A 25,331-nucleotide genomic window follows, 5' to 3' on the forward strand; every position below is an offset into this window, starting at 1 on the left:
CCGCCGCATTGTCCCAAGTCCTCGTGCGCTGTGGAACACAGCTGTGATTTGATTGGTGGAGCAGTTGCGTGCAGAAGGAGGAGCAAAACAGATACGTCGATGTTGTTTTCGTTCAGACAAAGCCCGCCTACTTTGCGCTGTGATTGGCTAGCAGGATCGCGCGCCCCAAGCTGTGATTGGTTAGAAAGGTCTCCCATCCTGCGCTGTGTTTGGCTGTTGCTCACGCGCTCTGTGCTGTGATTGGATACTGAGATTCCGCGTCCTGCGTGTGCACTTCAGTGAGTTCACTTTTAATGGCCGCACTTTGTTAAAATGTTTTAAAGGTTTTTAGTTGATCATATTGACTCAGATTCTGTGCCTGGAAAATGTTTTTGTTTGATAATGTTTAGAAAGATAAAGTAAAACACTACTATATTATTAACTTTATTATAATATTAGCAAAATTGTCATGAATAAGTGTAAATGTAATATTATAAAGCCGTTATTTATGATTTTTGTACTTGAGATTATACTGTATGTTAATACTATTTCCGACTCAAAAACAGCAAAAAAGCAAAAACTGTGGACATTTGCAAATCACTAGGAGTTGTAATTGTACCCTCTATGTATGTTTTTATATTTATATCTATGTATATTTTTGTTCTGTTTATTATGCTAATTCAGTTCTTGGCATTGTTTTGGCACTTGTTAAGGAAGTAAATAATAATAAAAAAACTTTTCATGGCCACAAAGACAGCAGTTCCACTCGTAAAATTATGGGGACATAGAAAAAGCCACTTGTACAATGTACAAAACTTTATACAAATTTCAGGAACATTAAATTATTAAGGGACGTATTAATGAAGGAAAATTAGCTAAATCCATGCTTGACAAACATTTTGACAAATTTTTCAGAATTCCGTATGACAATAAATTGTTTAGTTCAGTGTGTTCAATATGTAACCAGACAGTTTCCAACTTCACAGATTAGTAAGAGAGATTAGTCAGATGATAGAGGTTAGCATTTATTGAACAAACAGTGAAGTTCTATTACAGTGAGATACCAGTGGACATCCTTGCTGCAGTACTATTCATCTTCTATAAAAAGTAGGCTCACCACACCACACACTCTTATACATAGCAACAGGTCTGAAGTGTGTAAATGACTGGCCTTTAAAGCTGCGTTCCAAACCACAAGGCATTGGCACAGACTGGTTATTGTTCTCTGCTCTGTCATAAACTCTCTTCATAGTCTGTGTACTTCTTCAGAAGCTGTGTGGCAGGACCTTGATTGCATCTCATAGCCTCCTGCAATGGTGTGTTGCCCCACCTGTCAGACATCAACACATCACCAGGTCAAAGGTCAGTTCTTACCTTTCAATATGCAATCACAACATGTCAACATGTCACACATTATAGTGCTTAAAGGATAATTCTATAGATTTAAAAAAATTCTGTATAATTCAAAAGTTTAGATGTAAACAAAGTCATTCAGAGTGGTTTGATGCAACTAATAGAGAGTACTGCAAATGTACTAGTTTCACTAGTTATGTGGTCATTTAGCCCACACAGTGTGAGCTTTAGCTAAAAAATAAAGGCTAATAAAAGTCCACAACTGGCCAATTTGGCTGTGAAGAAATTAAAATTTGCCATAAACATTCATGATTGGTGCATCCCTAATATCATTCTAATCATTCTATACTGTGTTTTAACTTTACCTGTCCTTTAGTGTGCAGTTGGCTCCTGTGTTCTCCATCAGAAACTTGATGACCTCCAGGTGCCCTTCTGAGGCAGCCACATGAAGGGCAGACCTTCCATCATAATCCACGGCATTCACATCTGCTCCAGAGAGGAAGTACCTGCCGAGGTGAGGCATGACACATCACAGTACGTCACGCATCCTGTTTACTAATTAGTGAGAGAGGTCATGGGAGCGGGTGTGAAGAAAGGGAGAGTGATACTTGATTTAGCAGCAGTTGCACCACGTCATTATGTTGGGACCATCTGTATCATTTACACAGTGCCAGTGAGATGGCTCTCACATCCCAGGATCAACACTGAGCTAAAATTAATCACCACAGAACACTACCTCACTAACATTTTGCTTAAATTAACTGCACTGGTGTTTTTTAAAACACTTACTAATCAGTCAAGGGAAGAGCCTTTTGAAAAGCTGCTTTTGGGAAAAAATGCTACAGTGATACAGTGACCTCCATAATTACTGGCACCCTTGGTAATGATGGGCAATAAAAGGTCATTCATGAAAAAATGTCTTAATGGTTAATGAGCTCAATTCTCACACTTAATGCATGAAAGAAACCTAACCTTTAATTGAAGCTCTTCCTTTTATTTTTAACTTTTTAAGACCACATGAGTGTTCAGGAACTCTTAAGTGGTCATGCATGACTTCCTGTTTCACTGAGGAATATATGAAGCAACACAGAGGACAAATTCCCTTCATTCATCAACATGGAGAAGATTAGAGAATACACAAATAAAGTGAGACAAAAGTGTGTCGACTTTCATAAATCAAGCTTGTACATGCCTGAAAATGCATAAATCTACTTTTAGGGCAATAATTAAAAATGTCAAAATGACCAGAAACCCCAATGAAAATGTGAGGGGTCAACTGAAGAAGAGAATCCAAAAGAGAGGGACTAGGAGTCTGGAGGGTCTGAAGAGATTCTGGATTGAGGAGTGGTCTCAGATTGCATGTTCTATATCTCATCAAGCATTATACAAGAAGACTCACTGCCGTTCTGTTGGATAAGGCAGCCTGCACAATGTAAATGATGTGGTGTCAATAATTATGACTTGTGATTTTGATTAAAAAAACATTTTTTGATAAAGGTTTGATAAAGGGTTTTCTCAGACTAAATTAGCTTAAATTAAATGTTAGGTTTTCAGTGTGAGATTTAGCTAATTAAAATCCCAGGCTTGATACATACTAAGGCTTATTATTCAATAACTACAGTGACTTCAAGCTATTCTTAGGTTATAAAAGTGTGTAATAAAACCAGGCCCTGGCCATTTAAGGGGTTATCCAAGGATGCCAATAATTATAAAACCACCTCTTTTAATGACATTACCAGCACAATAAGATGGCATTACCTCCTTAAGGAGTGCAGGTCCCCTCGGTAAGCAGCCAAGAGGACGTTCATGATTTGGTAACCCTGTGAAGCCAGTCAAACGGAACGTGCTGAATCGATTACAATATCCAACTCACTAACAAATGTTACACTGAAATTATTTCATAGTAGGTCAGCTGACCTCAGACTCCACTTTCCACTGCCTGTAGGACAGCACCTGTCTGAAAGGAGTCCGGATGTCAAAACTGTGCAGCTGGAAGGCAGACACCAGCTCCTGAAACCAAACAAGGTGTTACCAGTGGTTACATCAATCGTGGTGTGGAAATCTGACCTCCTTTAAACTTTGCCTAATTTGGTTCTGACCTCACAGAAATGCACTCCTCTCCAGGAATTTCCATGTGCATCCAACTCTGGTGACCAGCACATGAGGCCCAGCACTCCAGGGATGACTATCAGCACCACACCAGAGCTGCTGGATTTGGCAGGCACAGATGTCTACAGAGTAGGGAGTGTAAAAGCCACTATATCTTTACAGATTATGAAAGAATTCCATTAATTTTCTAAATTTATGCTCAGCTAAATCATTAAGATGTAAATAGTCATTCAGAGTGGTTTGATGTGAAATGATCAGTTCAAGAAAAACTTACCCAGTCACAATTGTTTACATTGGTGGTGAAAGGAACTGGATATCTGAAGTGGTAAATGCCTCCTATCACCTCTACTGTATAGAAATCTGTCTCAGGATGTTTCTCCACAATGAACCGTTTCACACCAAACCACTCTGAAAATGACTTTGTTTGCACCTGTATGATTGAATTATGTAAAAATTTTAAATTTGACAAAATACTACTGTTATATGCACTCTTGTGTATAGCTACATTACCTTAGATGAAACTGAACTAAATGGAATTTATTTTAAATTAATATAATTCAGTTGCCTCAAAAGTTATTTGGGCCCTTCCCAGTAGGTGGTGCTGCAGTACTAGGAAATTTCTCACCAGGGCCTATGCAGCTTCTGCCCTTATGTTTTCCTTCCTATACCTCACATCATTCACTTTACTGCTGCATACATTAAAAGTAACATGATATGCACCCTGTTACACTATAAAGTTAACATACCATGAAACAACACGCTGAGAAATACATATTGCTAATTTATCATATAAATACAGGATTTACATTCAAGTAATTCCAGTTACCTTAAAATGGAATATTCTGGAATAATTGTTCATCCCTGCCACCTGCATCATGGACAGAGTACTCCGAACTGCGGATGGTGAGAGGACCTGGTCACCTGACATGGGGCAAAGGCCACCATTGGCTAACGAAGCAGCCAACGCCGCTCCAGACTCACAGGTGACTTCTGTAGATAGACACTAAAAACAAAACATGTTCCATTAGAGCTGCTGAACTGTGTTAACATGTCAATGTCAAAACATGTCAATCGTTGCTGGTGATTACCTGTAACAGCAGATCCAGTGTGGCATTTATGTCAACACTATCTGGAAAGCACTGCAAGGGATCAACAAGTATTTAAGTTTAGAAGAGCAAGAGTTCTGACAACATGTCATTTCTGTTTTAAATAACTCCAAAATTTCCACAATTTTTTTAAAACTAAAGAGTTTAATGCCGGATGCAAATGTGGTTAAAGTTTTAAAATGTACTGTTCACTTCTCAATCCCTGTTTTGAATTAATTGTTGTTATAATGTCACAAAAAAGACATTTATATTTATATATCCATCTAACCAGCCTACAGCAGTTTTAGCCCACCCATTCACACTGAACTTATAAAGATGCACTACATTCCTAAATGTACATAATATACCACACTACATAAAGGTAAACCTTTCATAGCTTAATGTTCTAAAATAGAAAAATAAAATAAAAAGCCTGGAGTCACGACAGGTTGTATACAGTCAATGCAACTCAAAGGAATAATTCCACATCATCTCAGGTGTAGTTAATCAGATGGAGCTATGAGGCTAACATTGCTAACAAACACAAGAAGTCAATAGTCACCTAAATCTTTCTGTTTTTATAGTTCACGGTAAGTCATACTGTGCTTAAGTACACTCAAAAAAAATGATTTATCATTAAGCAAATATTTTTACTTAAAACTTTAAAAAATGTAAAAATATACTTTACCTATTTATTTTCATTAGAAGCAACCCAATTTGGATAAATCCAAAACTGATTTAATTGAATTGTATAAGACCTTTTAGATTTCCACTTAATCTTATTAGGAGGCAGTGTGCATGTTCAATATTAACAGGAAATGCATCATCAACCAGGAAATTGCTTCAGCTGGCATGGTGGACATGAAATGGCTCTTTTCATTTTTACAATCTCCCGCCATCCTTTGTTATTCAGTGCAACTGCAAAGAAATAGTGATGCACATTAACTTCATTTGTGTTTTTAATGTTTTTGACCATATATTAATGTTTCATTTTGCTTATTTTGAGAGATACTCTAGACAACACCAGCGATCTAGCTAGCTAGCATCCTTGCTATGTCTGCTGTCATGTTAACGCGTACAAAAGGTAGATTAAATAAACAGTGGGAGTGACTTACTGTGAAGCGCAGTATATAAAGATGTATTCCATTAATATTCAAATCAGTAGTTCATGTTTTTTGCAACTGTAGGTGACCTCGACATTAGCATGGCATGAAGTGACTGATAGCATTACCTAGCTAACCTGAATGATGGTCAGCATGAGAGCTGCACCTCAGTAGGAATGTTGTGCACATAAACATTTGCCTTTATTAGTAGTTCAGTTTTGAGTGAATAGAAATTCTAAACCAGGGAATTTGATCACAGCTGAAATATATAAAGTTATGTTTATTTCTTTCACATTAGACTTCAAAGTTTATGTGTCTTGTAATGAGCCTCAGCAAATACTGTTTAACACAGTGTGTACTACAACAAATGTTTGTGAATTTAACATGTATTGTCATTTAATACATTTACACAGTCTTCAGTAGTTGTGCTGTGAATACAGAAGGTACTATTAACTCTTTAGAAATACATAAATATTATGTTAAAGAATTGCATAAATCCTACAAGTACTTCTAATTTAAACGATTTTTAATTCATTCAGGTTATTGAACATGATGGAGAAACGTAAATTATAATACCATTTTTTACATTGGATTTATGTATTTAAATTGAATGGAAAATTGACGTAATTAAATTACGTAAGTTTTAACTTTTTTGGCTTAAATATTGTTTTGAGTGTAAGTAGGAGGGGGGATATGCCTGTTTAATTTTAAAAGATAAAGAAAGGTTGGAAATGTTCATGCAAAAATCAGTTCTGTGGTACACAAACCCACACAATTGTTATAAGTGGGCCTCAGAGAAAGAAGTAAAAAACATGAAAAAGCATAGAATATATGCCTGTTAACACAGAATTTAGTGTATATAAGTAGGAACAAGTGAGCTTACCTTCTTCTCTTGAAGATAAAATGAGAGAGCATGTAGACGAATGATGTCCTTCCTCAAGCCTTGGTAACTGAAGCAGTATAAACAGCATGAAATCAAATGGAGCATTTGTTACCTTTTACAGATGTCTGTGGAGACGACGTACCTTGTACAGTTTAAATTGGCGTGTTCCTTGTTACACAGTCTCCTTACAATATTCAGAACCTGACAATGAGAATTTGGAAGAGGATTAAGTCTTAGAGGTCTGAAGTTATTATATTTAATTTACATGTAATTACACAGTCAATCACCTAGTGAATTACATTCACATTTACTTTACATGCTGTATCTCCACATCCGATTCTGTACTTCTTACATTTTTCTGTTTGATTTTATGTGAAAAAAATACAAAAACATGAAAAAAATGTTCTTTTTGCAAAACAACACACACATACACACAATAACTTTAAACTAAAAACTACAAAAATCTAATGTATAAAATATATCCTATTTACAGAAACAAATGTGATGTGGATTAAAAGTTAAGAATTTGCAGAGAATCTGTCAGAAAAAAGCTCTGTATAAGTACATTTTTGCCCTCAAACCACGGAAATGTACGTTCAGGGGTGCAACAATATTCTTAAGGTCTAATTTTATACCTTAAATGAGTCTTAAAGGTGCACTACATTCATAACGTTACATAATATACCATACTACATAACATTGCTAACAAACACTGGAAGTCAATAGTCACCTAAATCTTTATGTAAATAAATCCCCAAAATGTCCTTCGGCACAATAAAAATGCAAGTTTTTTCATTTGTATAATTCACAGTAAGTCATACTGTGCTCAACAAACCTGAGTGACCTCAATGAAGAACTGGCTGTGGTTTAAGTGGGTTGAGAGAGGTTTTTGGGATGTATTTACAGAAAAGATTTGGGTGACTATTGACTTCTAATGTTCGTGCGTAAAATTAGCCTCATAGCTCCTGTGTGAAAGTAAAGATGCAACAATTTGCACACAAAATCTTGTGCCTTGGTTGACAGACTATGCCTTGTTTAAGTGGAAAATTGCATAAAATTGATTTTTTTTTGCCAAATAATTCCTTTAAAAAAATAAAACTGCAGTGAAATATGGTCCAATTATGTTCACTAACTAAAGAGACTGAAGAAGAAACCCTTGAGGTTACGATCCCAGTGACAAGCCATTGACCTTGAAAGGTACAGTTAAGCATTGATTAAGAAATAATTAAAATCACAAACCTACAACACATTTTTGATATTGTCAGCGATACAACAAGATACAAAAATCAACTTTAAACTCAGTTCTACTAAAATCAGTACAAATGGTTGAGGTGTGCCCATAGTGTGCTTACCGACTCATACTTCTCCTCCTCCTCTGTAACAGGCCTCACTGTTAACTGCTAGAAGATAGAAACCATCAACAAAAAGGAAGACATGCTTTTGAGGGTGTGTTGTGGTGATGATGTGTTAAACTGGCCCCACCTGCAGCAGTGACGCACTGATGATAGCTCCTGTCTCAGTCAGTGGACTGTGAGGGACACCTGCATGCCAGAATGGTCCAACCACATCAGTACAGAGTATATAAAGAGGAGCTTTACAAACACAGAATAAGCTGGACCTAAGGGGGACTCTCCATTGAAGATCTGCTAGAGTCAAGGATTAGGATTCATCTGTGTTCAAACATCTCAAGTCTGGTTTAATCCTGGACCAGAAAGGTTTACCACTTGGAAGTGTTTGATGCAAACCACAGTGTGCTTTAAAGACTGGTGGTGTTAGTCTCACAACAATGAATAGAGACAATAAAGAAAATAATTTCTTTATTAAATCATTCTTACCTTGCTTGCTCAGAGTAAAGGGAGACTCATATTTAGCATATTCTTCCACTCCTACGTATCTGTGTACATAGTCAACCCCAAGCTGATCCACTGCAAGCCCGTAAACCAGAGGCCAAGAGATCTCTCCTAGAACACATGGCTCTGCCCAGTCCCCAAGAGAGAGCCTACAGCCAAAATAAAACAAAATGACCACTGAATAAATATGGATGTGGTCTCTTATTTAAGCATAATCTGATTCATAATGATAAAGAATGTCAACAATATTACTGCTTGGATGGTGACTGAGTGAGGGTGAACAACAGTAAGGAAACAAGCAAGACTCTTGAGGCCAGTTTTCCAGACCCAGATTAAGCCTAAACCTGGACTAAATGGGATTTTAAAGGGGAATTCACCTGATTTTTCAACAATTGTTCATAATTTGATTGTTTAGATGTAAACCAAGCCATTTGGATGGGTTTAATTTGAAATGGTTCAGTGTAGAGAAACATACAGATTCAGATTTTGGTGGTGATAGGAACCAGGGTGGTGATGACCACAATGCAAATATTGCCGATCCAAAGTGACCAGTGAACCTACTGGTGTCTTCTGAGTTTTCTTTTCAGTAGAAGGAGAAATATCCTTAGCTTACAATGTAAGTAATGTAATAAGATTTTATTTGAAGTAGTTTTGGATCTTTTCTATTGGTATGTTCACCATAAAATGAACTGCTAAATGAAAAAGATACATATTTTGTCCCTACAGTGACAATATGTAATGTTGCTAATACGGTGTTAAATCCAGAACAGTTTTGGAAAGGTTTTTTTGGGGTACTATTTTACCTTACAATGCCCCGTATTTACCTCTCCACTATGAATGACTTTTAAAAATTACATTTTAGGCCAAAACCCTGTCTTAGAACTATTTTAACACAATGTCTCAGACACTAGACAGCATATTTTTAACCCTTTTGTGTAATAACTTTTTGTGAGGGAGGTTTTTACTGGCATTATACACTTCTGGTTCCTGTCACCACAACAGTGACAGTTCTGAATCAGTTTCTCTCCAGTGACACATTCTGCATCAAAACTCTGAATGACTGTTTATGTCTATATAACTAAATTATTTAAACATTTGAAAAACTGGTGGAATTCACCTTTAAATGATAAAACACCACTGACACTGCAGTTTATCTTCAGACTAGGCTCAGTCCAAATCCACAAAAACAGCCCTTGAAGAGTTATTTACTGGAAATTCTCTAATCAGTGACGAAGCAAAATATCTACAGGGCTGTGCAAAAGTCACAGGCCACCCTTCATTTGTTTACTATTCAGTTAAACCAGCCACTTAGTATAATTTGCTCATTTTCAGGAGATACTTCTGAGGACATTAGATATAAGATAATCTACTTGCATAAAGAAGGGGAAAGTCAAAGGAAAATAAGTGAAAAAAAAGGGAAGCAGGAAATACAACCAACTTGTAAGACTGAATACTGGAGGTGTGGAAAAATATTCCTGCATTTTTTTTTGAAAAACAGAAAGCAAGTCTCCAGAAAAGAATGGAATACAGAAGCATAAAGTCCAGAACCAGCTGGTTCCGAGACAGTTTCTTCCCCCGGGCCATCAGGCTGCTGAACAGCCAGTTGTGCTGGTGTTTCGGTCAGTGAGCCTTTCACTACACCTCTGAATCATTATCATCATCATGATCTCCATGGACAATCCATACCATGTCCACACCTCAAACAGACTCACTCCAATCTTACTGTAACTTCTAGCAAATCTATACCTATATATATATATATATAATATATATATATATATATAATATATATATATGACTTTTGCACAGTACCATACTTCAAAGCATTAGCTTCAGTACCTCTGGCCATCCACTGTGCAGACTGAAACCCCCCACTTTCCACTGCCCTCATTTCCCTCTTCTCTCTCCTGTTGAGGAATACAGCTGTGTTTAGAATTAACTCATTGATCATTTACTGGTCATATATGACAAACCTGAAATCATGTCACACACCTTTACAGAAGACAGCTGTTTACATTTGATAAACAACTTTTGGGTCTCTTCAGTGAATGTGGAGAAATCTGGAATGACAAATCTGCCTTGCACGGCCTTCAAGATGAAAGACACGAAGCCTGTTACACACCTGCGGGGCGTCCAAAGGAAAGCAGAGCCAACGTTATGAGTGTAGCAGGTGTGTGACATCAGCTTCATTTCTGCTTACTGAATATGGACTCTGAGGATAGATTTAAAGAGCTTATCATGACCTTTGGAAGGTGTTCCTGTCCACTGCCCCATCAGCATCCTGCAGTTTCCTCATCAGTGCATAACAGTCTTTAATCCGCGGGTCAGTACGTAAAACGCCAGAGCTCCACAGGGTCTGTGGGGAAAAATGACAACATCTAAGATTTTCTCGGTTGAAGTGTTGTTAACGACTTGGTTGTGTAATGCCTTTTCTTGGATACCTCAAAGAAAAGATTGGTGCTGACTCTCCCTCCGGAGGCAAAGCTATCGAACAACACGTCAGCAGCCCTGGACAGTGCAGAGGACACAGTGTGCGTCACCAAAATGCATCAGTGAGAATAAAGTTACTTTAAGTAGACTTAACTTGTATGTGAGGTGTATGTGAGTCTCAAATGATGCTGTGAATGAGACGCTGGACTCACACTTTTCTCTTTGACTGGCTGTGCTGGGCGTCCATCCTGCTGGCGCTGGGCCAGGGCTGGGTGGACAGGGCCCGCTCCTGCTCTGCTTGGGGGATTGAGGCTTTTGTACCTCCGTTGCTGATAAAAGCTGGTAAGCCTGGGCAGCAAAGTATGACACTGCAATTTAAGCTGGCAATTGAAATTTAGGGCAGTTTTTCTTCACAGAGATGAAGCCTAGGCTGGAACTAGGATAAGTTTCTGTGTCATGAAGCTTTTGTAATATAACAAGAACAACAACAACAACAATTGTAGCTAGATTATTGTACTAGAATCACTTCGGGATGCTAACAGAAATTAGCATTATCACTGAGGAGGCCTGGTTCTAATAGTCATGGTTTGCCACTGAATACTAGTAGCTACTTACATTATGGCTGCAATCACATTTTTGTGGACTGTAAGGCTGAAAACCTATCAGCTTAAACAGCTTTGTCTATATAGGCCTATAAAATGAATAAATACATATTTAATCATTTAAAATGCTCCTTATGGTGATGCAGTTTTGTTGTAACAGTAGTCATTGGCACTTCTTCACACATATAGCCATCACGTTTTAAGCATTTATTTTGAGCTGTGCACGTCACACATGTGTGTTTCATAACTGGCTCTGTAGCAGAGTGGCTAAATCACTTGTTTTTGTTTATGTGGGAGAGTAAGGTTTAAAACTCTCTCCAGAAGCACATTATACCAATATTAGACACAGCCCCTAGAATTCCCATCAATCTAATCGCAGCCCTTTATGATGTGTCTATCATAGAAACATATATTGTGAAAATGCAAAAATATGATCAATAACATAGCACTTTTGTACAGTTTTAGACTATATATGTCTATTTGAGCTTACTTAACAATATGTCACAATTTTAAGCAAGTGTGTGGTGATTCAGGCATGTAGATTGCCTAGTGCTAACATGGTGATCATAAGCTTCCATTACTCATTATCTATATTAGGCTCATAGCTCTAAAACTAATTAAGCAAACCTCAGACACCAAACACGCCTAGACTGACTGATTATATCCCAGCAGAGTCTGGCTGCAGACATGCACTCTCAGCCAGATGTACTCTCAGCCCCAGTGACGTCACATGAACACTCTGCCACAATGGCAGAAGCGGCCCAACAGCACGTTAACATTTGGCTGCTTAGTGATATCATCACTTAATCCATAACACATCTATGGAATTCCATTTAATGTACTTCCCTGTTGAAAAAATCATCAAACTTGTTTAAAGTTTCTGCTGGCTCCTGTGGTGCGCAGTGATCACTAAGGGTATTCTGTGTTGTCATAAAGGGTTAATATCACAGTGTAAAGGATTCTAATCATTTAGCAGGTCATCTGGGACTGATTCAAGACACATTTGATCGTTTCCTCATGGTCAACCATTAAGCCAATTCCTAAAGCAAAACCCTCAGGTTTTATTGCTAATGGTTCTAATCGTCTTCAGGATGGTTTTCACAAGTTTCAGCAGTAGCCTGTTTGTTTTTTCTGCGAATAAAAACCAACATTCATGTCTTATCGTCATGATAGGTTTTGTTTTGAAAACTAGCATATTTTATTACATTATTATAAGTATGACAACGCTAATATACATTCAGTGTAACTGGTTTCCCAAAAGTATGTGGTTCGCTGTTTTTGTTCATAAAACCGACAAAACAGGCTGGCGGTGCATATTAGGCTTAGAGTGCATGTCTACAGCCAGACCTTCTCATTACATTTGGAGTTAGGGAAAAATTGTGTACATTTAATTTGTGGCCAAACTGTCGCTGTAAAGAGAAGCTCTTTGCTGTTCAGTTTCTTTACCTGTTGAGCTTGGAGCCACAAAGCTGTGAGGCCTCTGAGACGGCATGGCATTTCTTGGCACAGGATGTGGAATGTTCCCTGACAGACTGGTCTCCTGGAGACATTAAAAACACACAAGCAATATTGTTTTTTTTTCTTGTACTCTTTATTGTTTAGTTGTAAAATAAAAACTGGCTAATGTCTGAAAATCCTGCTTCTGTTTTTCATAAAAGAGGGCTTCCCTCCTGGGTCTGGATAAAACAGCAACACATGAATTGGCTGTGTTTACGACCCTCAAATCCACATGATATATGACATATTCGGTAGACTTTAAGGCTGCGACCAGACAGCTCTTTGAAGTCTGAGCGAGTGCAGGTGCTGCGTACTGAAGGGAAAAACTAATTGTTACCTTTACAAGGTAACATGACGGGTGACAAATGTGTTGAGTCGGCTGACAGCAGCAACAGCAAACAGCGCCTGGAGGAATGGTTTTATTACAGGATGCGTTGGCTTAGTCTCAGCTTATTACTTTTGCAGGGACAAGTTTTTCTAGGTTCATTCAGCAACACCAACAATGCTACATTGTTCGTAATATAATGCTTGTTCTTGATTATTCAAAAAATACTGGTACAGCTCTCGGCAAGGAAGCGTGTCATATATTTAGAATCTCATTTCATAGAGCAGTAAAGGAAGAGACAGCCTTCGGCTCTGCTGAAATAGCTTTCGTCTCCTAATGTTTGCACAGCTCAGGTTCTAACAAGAGAGCGGCTCTGTGAATTAGGCTTTATGTGAGTGTGGATGTGGCAGTGGCAGGACAAAGCATGCACCCGAACCCACATACCTGAGCTTCTGCACTCTTCACAGGGGCTGTGTTCTTCTCCAGGAGGCCATCTGTCATTACGCCATTCTCTGACAGTGGAGAAAATAGAGACAAAGGGGGGAAAAATGGAGAAAGAGCATGTGGAGGAAGTCTAGCAGTGACTTTGAAACAACAATTCATCAAAATTTTCTTATATTCTTTCATTTACAAGCAGTGACTTTTTTTTAAAAGAAGTAGACTCATTGATTTGGTGAGAAGAAGTGAGGAAAGCCTATTGTAGAATCATAAGTTTCTAACATTGTGAGCTGAGTTGTTGTCCTCTCTCAAAAGCCAAAACCTCTGAGTAATAACACAATAAAACAGCCTGTGTGGTGAGGCTGCTGTGATTGTAATTTCTATTTTCAATCTCAGATTTAAGTCAGAATTACTCAAAGGCAGCCATCAAAGTGGGCATTAAAGTCACAGTCGGGTTTTGTAGAGCTACTTTGTTTACAGTGAAAGTATGATACATTTCCATTGATTCTTAAAGGGGCCTTGCTTGATACAGCTTAAGAAAATCAATACATCTTTTTATACTATTTTTTATAAACAATGTAAATATAAACAAATGACGCTGAGTTATTATACATGGATCCGGTATATGTCATAATAATTGAGAGCACTGTTGTGCAGCTTTGGTGTTTAAAACACTCTTATCTTTTGAGGAAGTTAACCCTCGTGTGGTGTTCATATTTTTGTTACTCATTGGTCTGGTGGACCCACCGCATTATTGTTTTTTAAATCAATACAGCCATAACAATTTAGGTAAAAATACCAGATGTTTAAAATATCACAAGTGGCCAGTGTAGGGTTCTCCTTTAGCAGCTGTAGCCAGTCAGCAGCCTGTCCATGTTGTCCACACACACACACCCACACACTAACAGCAGGCCATGTGGGAGGAGAACAGGACCTCCAAAATACCTTTTTTGACAAAAAATCTGACATTCATGTAGTTTTATGTAAAAACAGTCATACTTAATTTTTACATGACCATTTTACAACTTGCCTTTATCCATTAGAATTAAACAGGCTGTTTTTTAGTACCCACGTAAGACTGATATATTTGTTCTGACTGGCTGCCCTGTATTGTGTCTCATTCAAAAGTCAGTTCAGGCTGAGCCATTCTTTATAACTTTAATAAAAAAGGCTTGGCCTAAACTGCTGTAGGCTGATTAGGTGTATGTATGTAAATGCATTGGTATTTGTGATGTGACAAAACCCTGTTTTTGTGACATCACAAGAACAGTGAATTAAAAACAGGAAGTTTACTTTCCATATATGGACTCTAGGGACTGAAGAGTGAAAAGAATGTTTTGAAACTTTAATGTTTACATTAATATTTACATTCTATGTCAATCTCTTTTATTTAAATTGTATTAAACTTTCAATTATATTGGCCCTTAAAATTATTGAATGGATTTGATAACCTGCAGCATTTCTTTTACAAAAGAAGAGCATACTTTGTCTAAACAAAACTATGTATCTCCAAATTGTAAATTTATAATGACCATTTTACAACCTGCCTTTATCCATTAGAATTAAACAGGCTGTTTTTGTTATTGTACATGCAAGACTGATATATTTGTTCTGATTTGCTGCCCTATTTTGTGCCTCACTAAAAAGTCAGTTCAGGCTGAGCCACGCTTTATAATTTCAACAAGAAAGGGCGGGGCTAAGCTGCTGTAGGCTGAATAGGCAGATGTACGTAAATGCAAGGTTTTTATGACATCACAAGAACAGTCAATTAAAAACTGGAAGCTTACTTTCCATATATGGACTGTAAGAACTGAGGAGTTTAAGGAGGCCCTTAAAATTATTGCTTGGATTTGATAATCTGCAGCATTTCTCTTACAAAAGAAGAGCATATTGTGGCTGTCTAAACAAAACTATGTATCTAAAACTATGCATGTAAAATTGTGAATTTATAGGAGAAGGAATAAAATGTTCTTAACTCTTAAAGTTAAAAAAAAACAAGATTTTATTTCAAGTGATTTCTATTGGTCATTTCATCATGAAATGCTCATACCAGGGGTGTAGATACGGATAGTTCCTGGGTAGGTCTGGGCCTACCCAGACTGATCACTGGCCTACCCAATCAAATGGGGAAAGAATATATTAGGCTTATTTTTAAAGATAATGAAATTTGATTTATTTTTTGTTTGAGCTGCCATTCTATCATTGCCAATCATCACGCTCACCGCCAAGCTCTGTCTTATTTTCTCAGCCCTGCAATCGGAGCTTAGCAACTGTTGCTATCCACCAGTGCCTCAAGCATTCACCTCAATATGTTATCATCATGCCAGTGTTTGAATTTGTAGCTCCAGCTGCAGACAAAAGATGTACCTGAAGGGCACATAAAAGTGAGATTCCGTCCTGATAGAGTAGAGTATGTTGTTTTATACTCATCCACAGCCAAAAACAATTTAAAAAAATATTAACATTATCGGTTTTCTGCTAAATTTCTTTTACTAGTTGTCTTTGTTGGGCCAAAGATGTGCCTGTGGTGAGTGAACGCATGCTTCATAGTGAAGGGTGTTGCAGTGCTGCTTGGGTTTATGTGAATCCAGCATTGCTGTAATCACCACAGAGGTAGAAGTGTTGGAATAGCTAGGGTGATGTCTGCACTGGTGTGAGGAACAGGCTATAGCTTGATGTTATGACTTTGCAGGACATTAGCGTGCTACCCAAAAACGTATGTCTGTCTATGCCACTGCTTCACACAGTGTAAGTTTTTATATTAAGGCCAAAAAGGCACATTCTCTTTACAGGAAGTCGATTCTGTGCCCAGCTATATTGGTGCATTCCAGACAAAGGTATGCACACAGCAGTGCCAGCTCTTTGGGTCTAAGCTTTGCCATAATAAAGGCAGCCAGCAATCAAAGGAGAGCCACATTTCATAAAAAGTGTTGTAGTCCGTATATTTAATCTACTTAACAATACAGTAGCACATTTGAATTCAACCCATTAACTCTGATGTCTAAAGACTCAGTTGGTCATAAAAGGGACCATGTTCAGAGCTTCTGGACCAGAGAACAAAGCAAGACAACTCAAAAGAAACCTTAAAAAGAAAACTGAGAATCCTTTCATAATTCTAATTAGTTGTCCACAGTAAGTAAATTAATAAACTTCCAATAGCTTTCCCCAGTGCAGTTAAGGGCAGGAGAATGCTATTTTCAATATCTTTAAAGTGAGATACAAGTGAAAAAGCCACCCAACTTACAGAAACTAAACAGTATAGTGTAGATTTCTCTTTGAGGTCAAAAGGAAAGAGGAGAAAAATTACCATCGCAAACAATAGTTCCTAAAATAAAACACAGACTGCATGGAAGTCATTGCAATATTTCTTACACTAAAAACAGACACCACATCACTTCATCTGCAGTTGATTTTGCTCATAGACACACCCGTTTTCTCCCAAAACAGTCTCCAGCCCAAACTCCAACCACAAGCCCAGTTAAAAGAGGCTGGCGACAAGAGCTCCTAGTTAAAGCTCATGCTGAACTGCTCTTTGTCTATTTTTTGTGCCGGTCTCAGATCAGTTTTGTGGTTTCCTTTGGGCTAGATTCGGGTCAGAAAGCTGGGCCTCAGTCAGTGTGAAAGGACAATTCCTAAGTGGAAGTACATCCACAGTTATGTCCCTGAAAATCACAGAGCGTAAAGCCACACAGATTGCTTCCAAATTATACACTCGAGCAGAGCTGCGAGTAGGCCCGTACCTCTCAGGTCCTCCTCCTTATTCGGCTCTAGTAATTTGTTGCCATCCAAGCCTCCATAGCGTTTTCTCCATTTACGGCGCAGAGAAGGCGTTCTCTGGAAACTAGGAGGGTAAAGTTCACAAGTGTTTATCCAATAATACTCATCAAACTCATAGCTGTCACTAGTCATCAGTACAGTTTCTTATCACTGTTGTCGGAAGAAAACCTCATATCCCCATTTTTGACGTTTTTTTAGTTTTTGACACAGTTTGAAAATACCCATTGCATTTACACTGTATGTAAATTTCATGATGGATGGACCAAAAGAAATGGCCCAAAATGACTTGGAAAAAAGTCTGGTTCCATTGACTTACATTAAAATTAAAGTATGTTTTTTCCTTCTCTTTTAAAGTTACCATTTAGGTTTTCTTCGACAACAGTGTTATGCTCTTTATGTTCAGGGTTAGCAACAGAACAGAAGAAATGAGAACTGGTCATTCTACTTCTGCTTAGAGAAAGTGAATCAGCAGGTGAAATGGTGAATCGCATTGACACTCAGCTACAGAGAAACAGCACTCTAGAAACACTGGAAATAGGGACCAGGGTATTCATCTACACTGAGGCAAGTCTGGTCATGAAGGATAAGTAGTGAGCGTCTTAAGTTTTGACATGGTTACCAATTTGGAGCACAGTTTAAAGGTGCTTCAAAACTGCTAACCCACTTTGATGTTTTCTTTAAGCTCATTTTGACCCTGTTTTTGACTTGTTCTACAAAAGAATGGTTTGGATATTCTTAGACTTGGCATATACTTTGGCTTGGCCTTGTAACGTATATTTTACCAAAAAAATAAATAAACATCTAAAACAGAGTAAAATCAGGCTTACCAGAGATAAGGATTTTCTTCTGCTTCTTGACTTGAATTGTTTTCCATCATAAATGTTTTCTTTTCATGCACTCAGTCAGCTCAGTCTGTTGTTACACTCCACCACACACTTGTCAGAGATTTGGAGAGGTGCTGGAGTGGGAAAAGCCCATGACGTATCATCAGTTGGTGTAGACTTTGTGGAGGTGAATCTGTAACTGAACCCAGACAGTGAGTGAAAGTGTTTGTTGGGTCTGCCTAAACCAGTGCTGCCCTCCAGCATGGATGGAGGAGGGACAGCAAAGCCTACATTTAAAGAACTAGGAGGGGCTTCAGCTTTGGTTACCAAGTTTTTAGATGGAAATAAAATCAGTCTGTTTAAGTATAATGGATAAAGAGGGGTTGAACAATCTATCTATCTATCTGAAAATGAATGATGGCTGTTTTGGTACATAAAACCACACAAACATCATTAGTGGACCTCAGGGGTAAAAATAAACATGCAAGTTAGGATATGGGCTCTTTAAAGGAGAATTCCACCAGTTTTCCAAAAATGCATATGCATAGTTCAGTGGTTGGGATGTAAACAAAGTCATCTACAGTGGTTTGATGTGAATTGGTTGTAGAGAAGCTTAACAACTCAGATTTCTTTACAGTGGTGGTGATAAGAACCAGGGGTCCTAATATCTACAACACAAATACAGACATTTTATTTACAATTCAAAACCACCAGTGAACCTACTCGTGTCTTATGAGTTTTATATGTAATGCTGATGATGGTAAAATGGTGGTAAAGCTGAAAAAATAGAGTTTTCTTTGGGGACTATTTTGCCTTAGAACACCCTTCATGTATTCCTCCATCAAGCATCGATTAAAACAAATTGATTAAAATATGTTTAACTTTATCACAAAACTATTGTATAACAATGTCTCACACATTAGGCTGAGTATCCATAAGCGTTTCATGTAACAACTGCCTGGGTGTAACTTTTAGAGCCATTAAACACTTCAGACGTCTGGTTCCTATCACCACCACTGCAAACAATTCTGACTCGGTAATTTCCTCAAGTACGAAGCATTTTACATCAAACAATTCCGAATGACTATGTTTATACCTTAACCATTTCATTACGCAGATATTTTGAAAATCGCTGGACTTCCCCTTTAATGTTTAAATTTAGCCGCCTGCGTATTTACAACGCAGCGTTGACTCCATACAGCTCAACATATTATGCTATGCGCAGTGCATTTGTGCTAACGTTACAGTTCCGTGTGTTTACATGTTAGCTGACTGGTACAAAAACAGCGTAAATGTATGCCTCCGTACTGTTACCATGACTTAAATCACTACAAGTCCATGTTCTTTCAAATTTTACGCCGTGGTTTTAATAGGACACCAGTGTTTACACTCTGCGAGAGGAGCTGTGCTGGTGTTGTGAGCTCCTCGGTGTTTGGAGATCAGCTGAGGAACCGGAGGAGTCTGTCTTTTTCCCAAACCAAGATGCCCAAAAAAGATAAAACGGTAGGGTGAGATTCTGTCGCTTTATCCAGACTTTTACTGCTGGAGTCTAAGAGCACACACAATGCATGCAGGGGCTGTCTGTGCCCTAGGCAGAGGTAGGCAGCTGCCTATAGGGCCTCCATGAAACAAGATACTGTGCGTCTTGATGTTAAATAACGTATTCCAAAGCATATCTACATATTAAATAGCTTTTATTTGCTATTACATCGATCATTTTTAGTAATATCAATGTAGCCTCATCCCCCGGTCGTGGTTATAGTGGGCTGTTCCATGTTGTTACGTGCCGACGCAACTGCATAAAGCCAGACTGGCATAAACATGAAGGCACTCAAGGGGCATTTCACCAGGTTTTGGTGAGTCAGAATTTCTAACTAATTCAGTCCTCGAGATGTAAACAGAGTCAGAGTAGTTTGACGTGAAATGGTTCATTGTAGAGAAACTTCTCACGCCTCCTCAGTTTTTATATGTAATGCTGATGATAGTCATAAATCTGAAAAAATAAGTTTTCTTTGGGGACTATTTTGCCTTACAGCACCCTGCATGTATCCGTCCGCCATGAATGGATTTAAATAATGGACTAAAACACATTTTAAGCCACAGCTTTATCACAAAACCTCCATAAAACAATGTGTCAAACATCAGGCAGCATATAACTAACCATGTAATTCATGTAATAACTTTCTGTGAGAGAGTTTTCAGAGGCATTCAATTCTTCAGACGTCTGGTTCCTAGCACCACCACTGTGAGCAATTCTAACTCAACAAGTTTCTCTAGAATGGAGTGTTTCACTTCAGATCACTCTGAATGACTTTGTTTACATCTTAACCATTTAATTATTTTTGGAAAAAATTGAGATTGATGGAGTTCCCCTTTAAGTAATTCCCAAATCTAACTTTTTGCTTTTTTCACTCAGAACAGAGTGGCGCACAGGCTCAGCGTACCATACATAATGCTAGTGTTAATGTTAGTTTAGGTAGCTCCAGTATTGGGGTAATTACTCAAAAAATATAAGCCAAATTACTAATTATTTTTCTCAAAATAAAATGAGGCTACGTTACTCGTTACCAACTGGAAAAAGTAATCTCATTACTTTACTTCTACATTGCTCTAAATCTCCCACTATGTTGGCAGTTATTTTTGCTTGTTTCAAAGCATATTTAAAAACAAGCACATATTTTGAGATCATTTCACTCAATGAAATTACTTAAGTAAAACGTGTTGAATGTCTCATGATGAGAAATATTAGATATAATATGCCAAGATATTTTTTGCAGTGTAGACAGTTGCGTCTCAAAGTGTGCATCCAGGGGCCCACATTCCTCTCTTTTGCCTAGAGCCCCAGAATCACTAAATCCACCCCTGAGTATATGTAACTGAGAGTTTTAGTGTTTCAGTCAGTGTATGGTGCCAGTTAGACTTTATCTTTAATAGATAATATTTTCATTCATTTCTTTACTGCTTGTATCACCCACATTTTTCCCCATCAGAGTAAAAGCACACAGAAACAGCCAGAAACACCAAGCGGCCCAGTTTCCATTCTTAAAGACGGCGATATTGCGATTGCAATACATGCCAAGCCCGGAGCAAAACAGAATGCTGTTACAGGTTGGTTTGTCATTTTCTGTTATCTTTATTTTTCTTTATGATTTATTTTTTATCTTTAGTGAATCCAGTTACGTCTGTCCTAATGTTTGGATTAATACCCTTTTATGGTTTGTTGTGTTTTTAGATGTGTCCTCAGAGGCAGTGGGGGTCGCTATTGCTGCACCACCGACTGACGGAGAGGCCAATGCGGAGCTGGTGCGGTATTTAGCCAAAGTGCTGGAGCTGAAGAAGAGTGAAGTAGCACTAGATAAGGTACGCCACAGGGCTGTAAGGTGACCTGAAGTAGCGTGCTTATCATTAATAACATGAATAATGTGACTCACTATGAATATGTTTGTATTGACATTCTGTTTCATCATCTTTACTTAATTTACCACATTGCAAAATAATGTGTTTTTTTTTTAACAGGGTAGTAAATCAAGAGAGAAAATCATTAAAGTCACTGCTTCTATTAGTAAAGAGGAGGTGCTGGAGAGACTGAAGCGTGAGGCTGCTGGCTGAGAACAGTGAAAACGAAAGGATTTTTTCCTTTTAAGGAATGGACACTGGGCTAAACCAGGTCTGCCCAACCGTAGCCCTGGAGACTCTCCCCTACAAAATCTCAGACTGTAACTTAAAGTGAAATTACACTGTTTTTTCAAATGTTAAGCTGAAAACAAAACCAATTAGAATTGTTTAATAAATGTGAAATGCTGCACTCTAAAGAAACATACCAGTGGTGTTGGTCTGACGTCTGAAGCGTTAGAAAGTTATTACATGAAATGGGTATGAATATGATGATATGATGCCGGATGCCTGAGACATTATTGTATGATCGGGTTTTGGCCTAAAACGTATTTTTTTAAATCCAGGCAGGTTCATGCAGGGCCCAATTTTGCACTATTTTTTTCTATTACCAGTATTTCATATAGAACTCAGAAGACGCATGTAGGTTTTCAGGTAAGTTTGGATAGTAAATAAAATGTCTATATTTCTGTAGGCATCGCAACCCAGATTCCTACCACCACCACTCTAAAGAAATTAGTCAGTTTCTACATAATGCACCATTTCACATCGGACCACTCCGAATTACAACTTAATGATTGAATTATGCAGAACTGTTTAAAAATTGGTGGTATTCCCCTTTAAAACACCTGCTTCTAATGTTTGCATGTTCCTGACCTCTTTGATTAGGAGGATCAGGTTTGTTAGATTAGGGCTGGAACATCCCTGCCCTAAAATATCATCAGTGCCAGTCCTGTTTTGTGCCAACAAACATGTATTGCTTTCTGTGGAAGTGGTGAGTCTGCCACTGTAATGTGATGTTAGCAGTGTATTGACATCTTTTAATATACTTAATAGCTTCTGAGAAATATCTCCTGCTTTATTCCACACTTATTGTGTTGCAAGAGATCTAAATTCTAAGACTTTTCAGGCGCTAAGAGCTTTTGCTGTAATGACTGTGACAATATATCAGAGCTTCTGTCAGTGAGTAATGTGTTAATTAAGGAGAGGCCTAATGAGCAGAGCTATTAGATGATTTCCATTAAGAAATGCACCCACCACAAGATAGCCTAATTTAAATAACTTTTGGACTGTTCATTGCACAACACGCACAAAAATAAAAAAGGAAAAAAAAAATAAAAAGGAATTTTGACTGTAAATAGTGGGAGTGTTATGTGGTAAAATGACAAAAAATACAGTGACTATTTCAAACCTGTATTAGGATTTTATGTTGGTCATGTCTTGTATTATTATGCGGTAATTTGGTGTGCTTATGTTAAATTGGCCTCAGTTTAATCTTTAGAAGTTGAGAATTATTATGTATTTAATTACATAGTGATACAATTAAGTGCATTTACGCTTCTGACATTTTTCTATCTGTTTCAGTGTCAAGACAAAAATGTAAATGTTTTTTCTTTTCACAAAATGAGTGTCCAATCAACAGTACATTTTCATCAAATTCAAATCATACTAAAATATTTCTTCTTATAAACACAAATGTGGTAATGATTGACTGTTTATAATCTGTGCATTTGACACCTTGTTACAGTAAACAATAATATTGAATAAGATATTAGAGTAATAAGATATTAGAAATGTTAATATTTAATGAGACGTAATATCTAATTTTACTATGCTTTTGATATTGCAGATGATGGTTGCAGCTTCTAAGGTTGGCATTACACGGTGAAACTTTAAAGCAACTCTAGTTGCTTGAAACCTACATGAAAGTAAATAAACCTTGAGTTGGGGAATGTAAAGCGTCCTGCAACTCGTTTGAAACAGTTGCTAACGTCTCAACTTCATGGAACAAGTTTAATGAAACAGCCAATTAAAACGCAGATAACGCATCACATTATCACGTCCAACGCCGGGGCGACGTGCTTTCAAACCATTGATTTAACTGGGGTCGATGGAGAAGAAAATAAAACAGAAGTTCGTTTATTGAGCACTTGAAAATGAGCCCCTCTCCAAAACTGACTCAACGTTGGTAGATTTTAATTTTTTTTTAGTGAACGTTTCCTGAGCCGTGCCAACAAACGGGAATTTCACACAGCTAACGTTTCTGTAAAAACACTGTGGAAACTAGCCAGCTAATGCTAACAGCTAACGGCCACTCGTGGCACTGTTTATTCTTGCCTGCTGTTATTGTGAGGCACGTAGCTGGATTAATGTTCTCCTGTCTTGATGGCCCTAATTTAACACTAGCTCAGATACATTTGGGATCCAAAGCTTCCCGAAAGAGACAGTAAGACGCGGCCCTCAGTGAACAGGATGAACATGAATAACAGGAACAGTTATTTAACTTTGATTTTCAAAGGTTTAACATAAAAAACAGACTAGAATACAGAGCAGAAAAACCATATAGATAAATAGAAAACATAAATATTCATGATTGGGATGTAACAGAATGCAAGTATTGGGAATACATATTCAGAATATAGACATTTTATAAAGGCAGTACTACTACTTTTTATAAGTATTTTTCTCCAACTCTGGAGATAAAGATATGAGGAAGAAATACAAAGATGATAAAAATGTTGCCAATATGTAAATTACTCCTTGCAGATAAATTTATAGCGAAGAGAATATTTTGAGCTGCTAATTTGGCCACCAGTGGAGTAATTGAATGCGTTGCCTGCAACTTTTATTGTTTTTGAAATGCTTTTTGTAACAGAAATTATGTTGCAACTCACAACATGCAGCTAGTTGCGTAAAAGCTTCATGTAAAGACAATCTAGGAGTAAATGATAGTTTTTCTTCTAAACCTGAACATTTAAGACTTGCACTGAGAATTTATTTTTCCTTTTTGTATTCGTGTCATTTATTAGATTTTGACAGGGTTTTCCATGAAGATGAAAATTTACGGTAATATGCAAAATAATATGTACAGTAATATGATCAAATACTAGTTTTGTTGATTTTCTATCTGAAAATAAAACAAACTTTACAGAGAACACGCTTCTGCACATTTAATGCACATTTACTGTTTATTTGCCGAATGTAACATATTGGGGAAAAATAAAATACAAACCGTGGCCTATGCAAAAGTTATGGCACATTTTATATTGTATATTCTTCTATTATATGAAACTCAGCAAATAAATATAGATTGCACGCAAAAATGAGCAGAAAAGGGCCATGTTGAAGTTTGTTTCCTGTAGAGGATGTGTTAACTTATTTTCGCTTAGAAAATCAACAAAACATGTAAAAACCATTTGCATATGACTGTACTCTTATTTACTGATTGCACCCAGTTTATAATTTTTTTGTGTAGTGATACCACGTATGAAACTGAGCTCATGCTCTTTGCACCTCTGACTACTGGCAGGCTTCTTACAAATCTCTGTCTCTGTCAGAAAGAGGAAGAATAATGAAGCATCTGCGTTCTGTATCTAAGTGCGTGATTCATCTTAAAGTGGTGTTTGAATCATCAGTTCATCAAATGTCTTTAAAAGGTAGGCCAATGGAAAGCCATTCAGACT

The 25,331-nt window shown here is 37.6% G+C and overlaps 2 protein-coding genes and 1 long non-coding RNA gene across 5 annotated transcripts; 2 read left to right on the plus strand and 1 right to left on the minus strand.

Moving 5' to 3' along the window:
• The first annotated feature begins 97 nt into the window (after positions 1-97).
• On the plus strand, positions 98-3,898 carry LOC118806795. Of its 2 annotated transcripts, none has more exons than XR_005007150.1 (5): positions 98-278; positions 1,249-1,341; positions 1,709-1,846; positions 3,278-3,357; positions 3,457-3,898. It is a non-coding gene; the product is annotated as an uncharacterized LOC118806795 (long non-coding RNA). The 2 variants fall into 2 exon arrangements; XR_005007151.1 differs by having other exon boundaries at positions 3,439-3,533.
• Positions 1,038-20,684, minus strand: glsl (glutaminase like). Of its 2 annotated transcripts, XM_036568360.1 has the most exons (22): positions 19,964-20,684; positions 18,259-18,454; positions 17,395-17,495; positions 13,661-13,728; positions 12,841-12,934; positions 11,005-11,140; positions 10,804-10,870; positions 10,606-10,718; positions 10,355-10,484; positions 10,202-10,269; positions 8,348-8,511; positions 7,995-8,053; positions 7,865-7,912; positions 6,655-6,713; positions 6,513-6,579; positions 4,530-4,580; positions 4,268-4,444; positions 3,432-3,563; positions 3,250-3,342; positions 3,091-3,152; positions 1,698-1,838; positions 1,038-1,309 (listed from the first exon to the last, which is right to left on the minus strand). In XM_036568360.1, exons 2-22 carry the CDS (start codon positions 18,306-18,308, stop codon positions 1,213-1,215), a joined length of 1,977 nt encoding a protein of 658 aa, XP_036424253.1. In that variant the 5' UTR covers positions 18,309-18,454; positions 19,964-20,684; the 3' UTR covers positions 1,038-1,212. The 2 variants fall into 2 exon arrangements, with proteins under 2 accessions (XP_036424253.1, XP_036424254.1); XM_036568361.1 differs by lacking the exon at positions 19,964-20,684 and having other exon boundaries at positions 7,865-7,909; positions 18,259-18,615.
• On the plus strand, positions 19,442-23,633 carry cunh15orf40 (chromosome unknown C15orf40 homolog). The gene is made up of 4 exons (XM_036568364.1): positions 19,442-19,758; positions 21,246-21,363; positions 21,488-21,615; positions 21,772-23,633. Exons 1-4 carry the CDS (start codon positions 19,552-19,554, stop codon positions 21,862-21,864), a joined length of 546 nt encoding a protein of 181 aa, XP_036424257.1. The 5' UTR covers positions 19,442-19,551; the 3' UTR covers positions 21,865-23,633.
• Positions 23,634-25,331: the final 1,698 nt, after the last annotated feature.

This window comes from Colossoma macropomum, unplaced genomic scaffold (genome assembly GCF_904425465.1).
Source record: "Colossoma macropomum unplaced genomic scaffold, Colossoma_macropomum, whole genome shotgun sequence".
Classification (NCBI taxonomy): domain Eukaryota; kingdom Metazoa; phylum Chordata; class Actinopteri; order Characiformes; family Serrasalmidae; genus Colossoma; species Colossoma macropomum.

Bases quoted from the DNA above. Each gene is read 5' to 3' on its own strand.
- cunh15orf40 (XM_036568364.1), top strand. From the start codon at position 19,552: ATGCCTCCGTACTGTTACCATGACTTAAATCACTACAAGTCCATGTTC. The intron at 19,759-21,245 runs GTAGGGTGAGAT...TTTCCCCATCAG, and splicing joins TGCCCAAAAAAGATAAAACG to AGTAAAAGCACACAGAAACA. The intron at 21,364-21,487 runs GTTGGTTTGTCA...TTGTGTTTTTAG, and splicing joins AAAACAGAATGCTGTTACAG to ATGTGTCCTCAGAGGCAGTG.
- glsl (XM_036568360.1), bottom strand. From the start codon at position 18,308: ATGATGGAAAACAATTCAAGTCAAGAAGCAGAAGAAAATCCTTATCTC. The intron at 17,496-18,258 runs GTAAGCCTGATT...TTACCCTCCTAG, and splicing joins GAAGAAAATCCTTATCTCTG to TTTCCAGAGAACGCCTTCTC. The intron at 7,913-7,994 runs GTGGGGCCAGTT...TCTATCTTCTAG, and splicing joins TCAGTGCGTCACTGCTGCAG to CAGTTAACAGTGAGGCCTGT.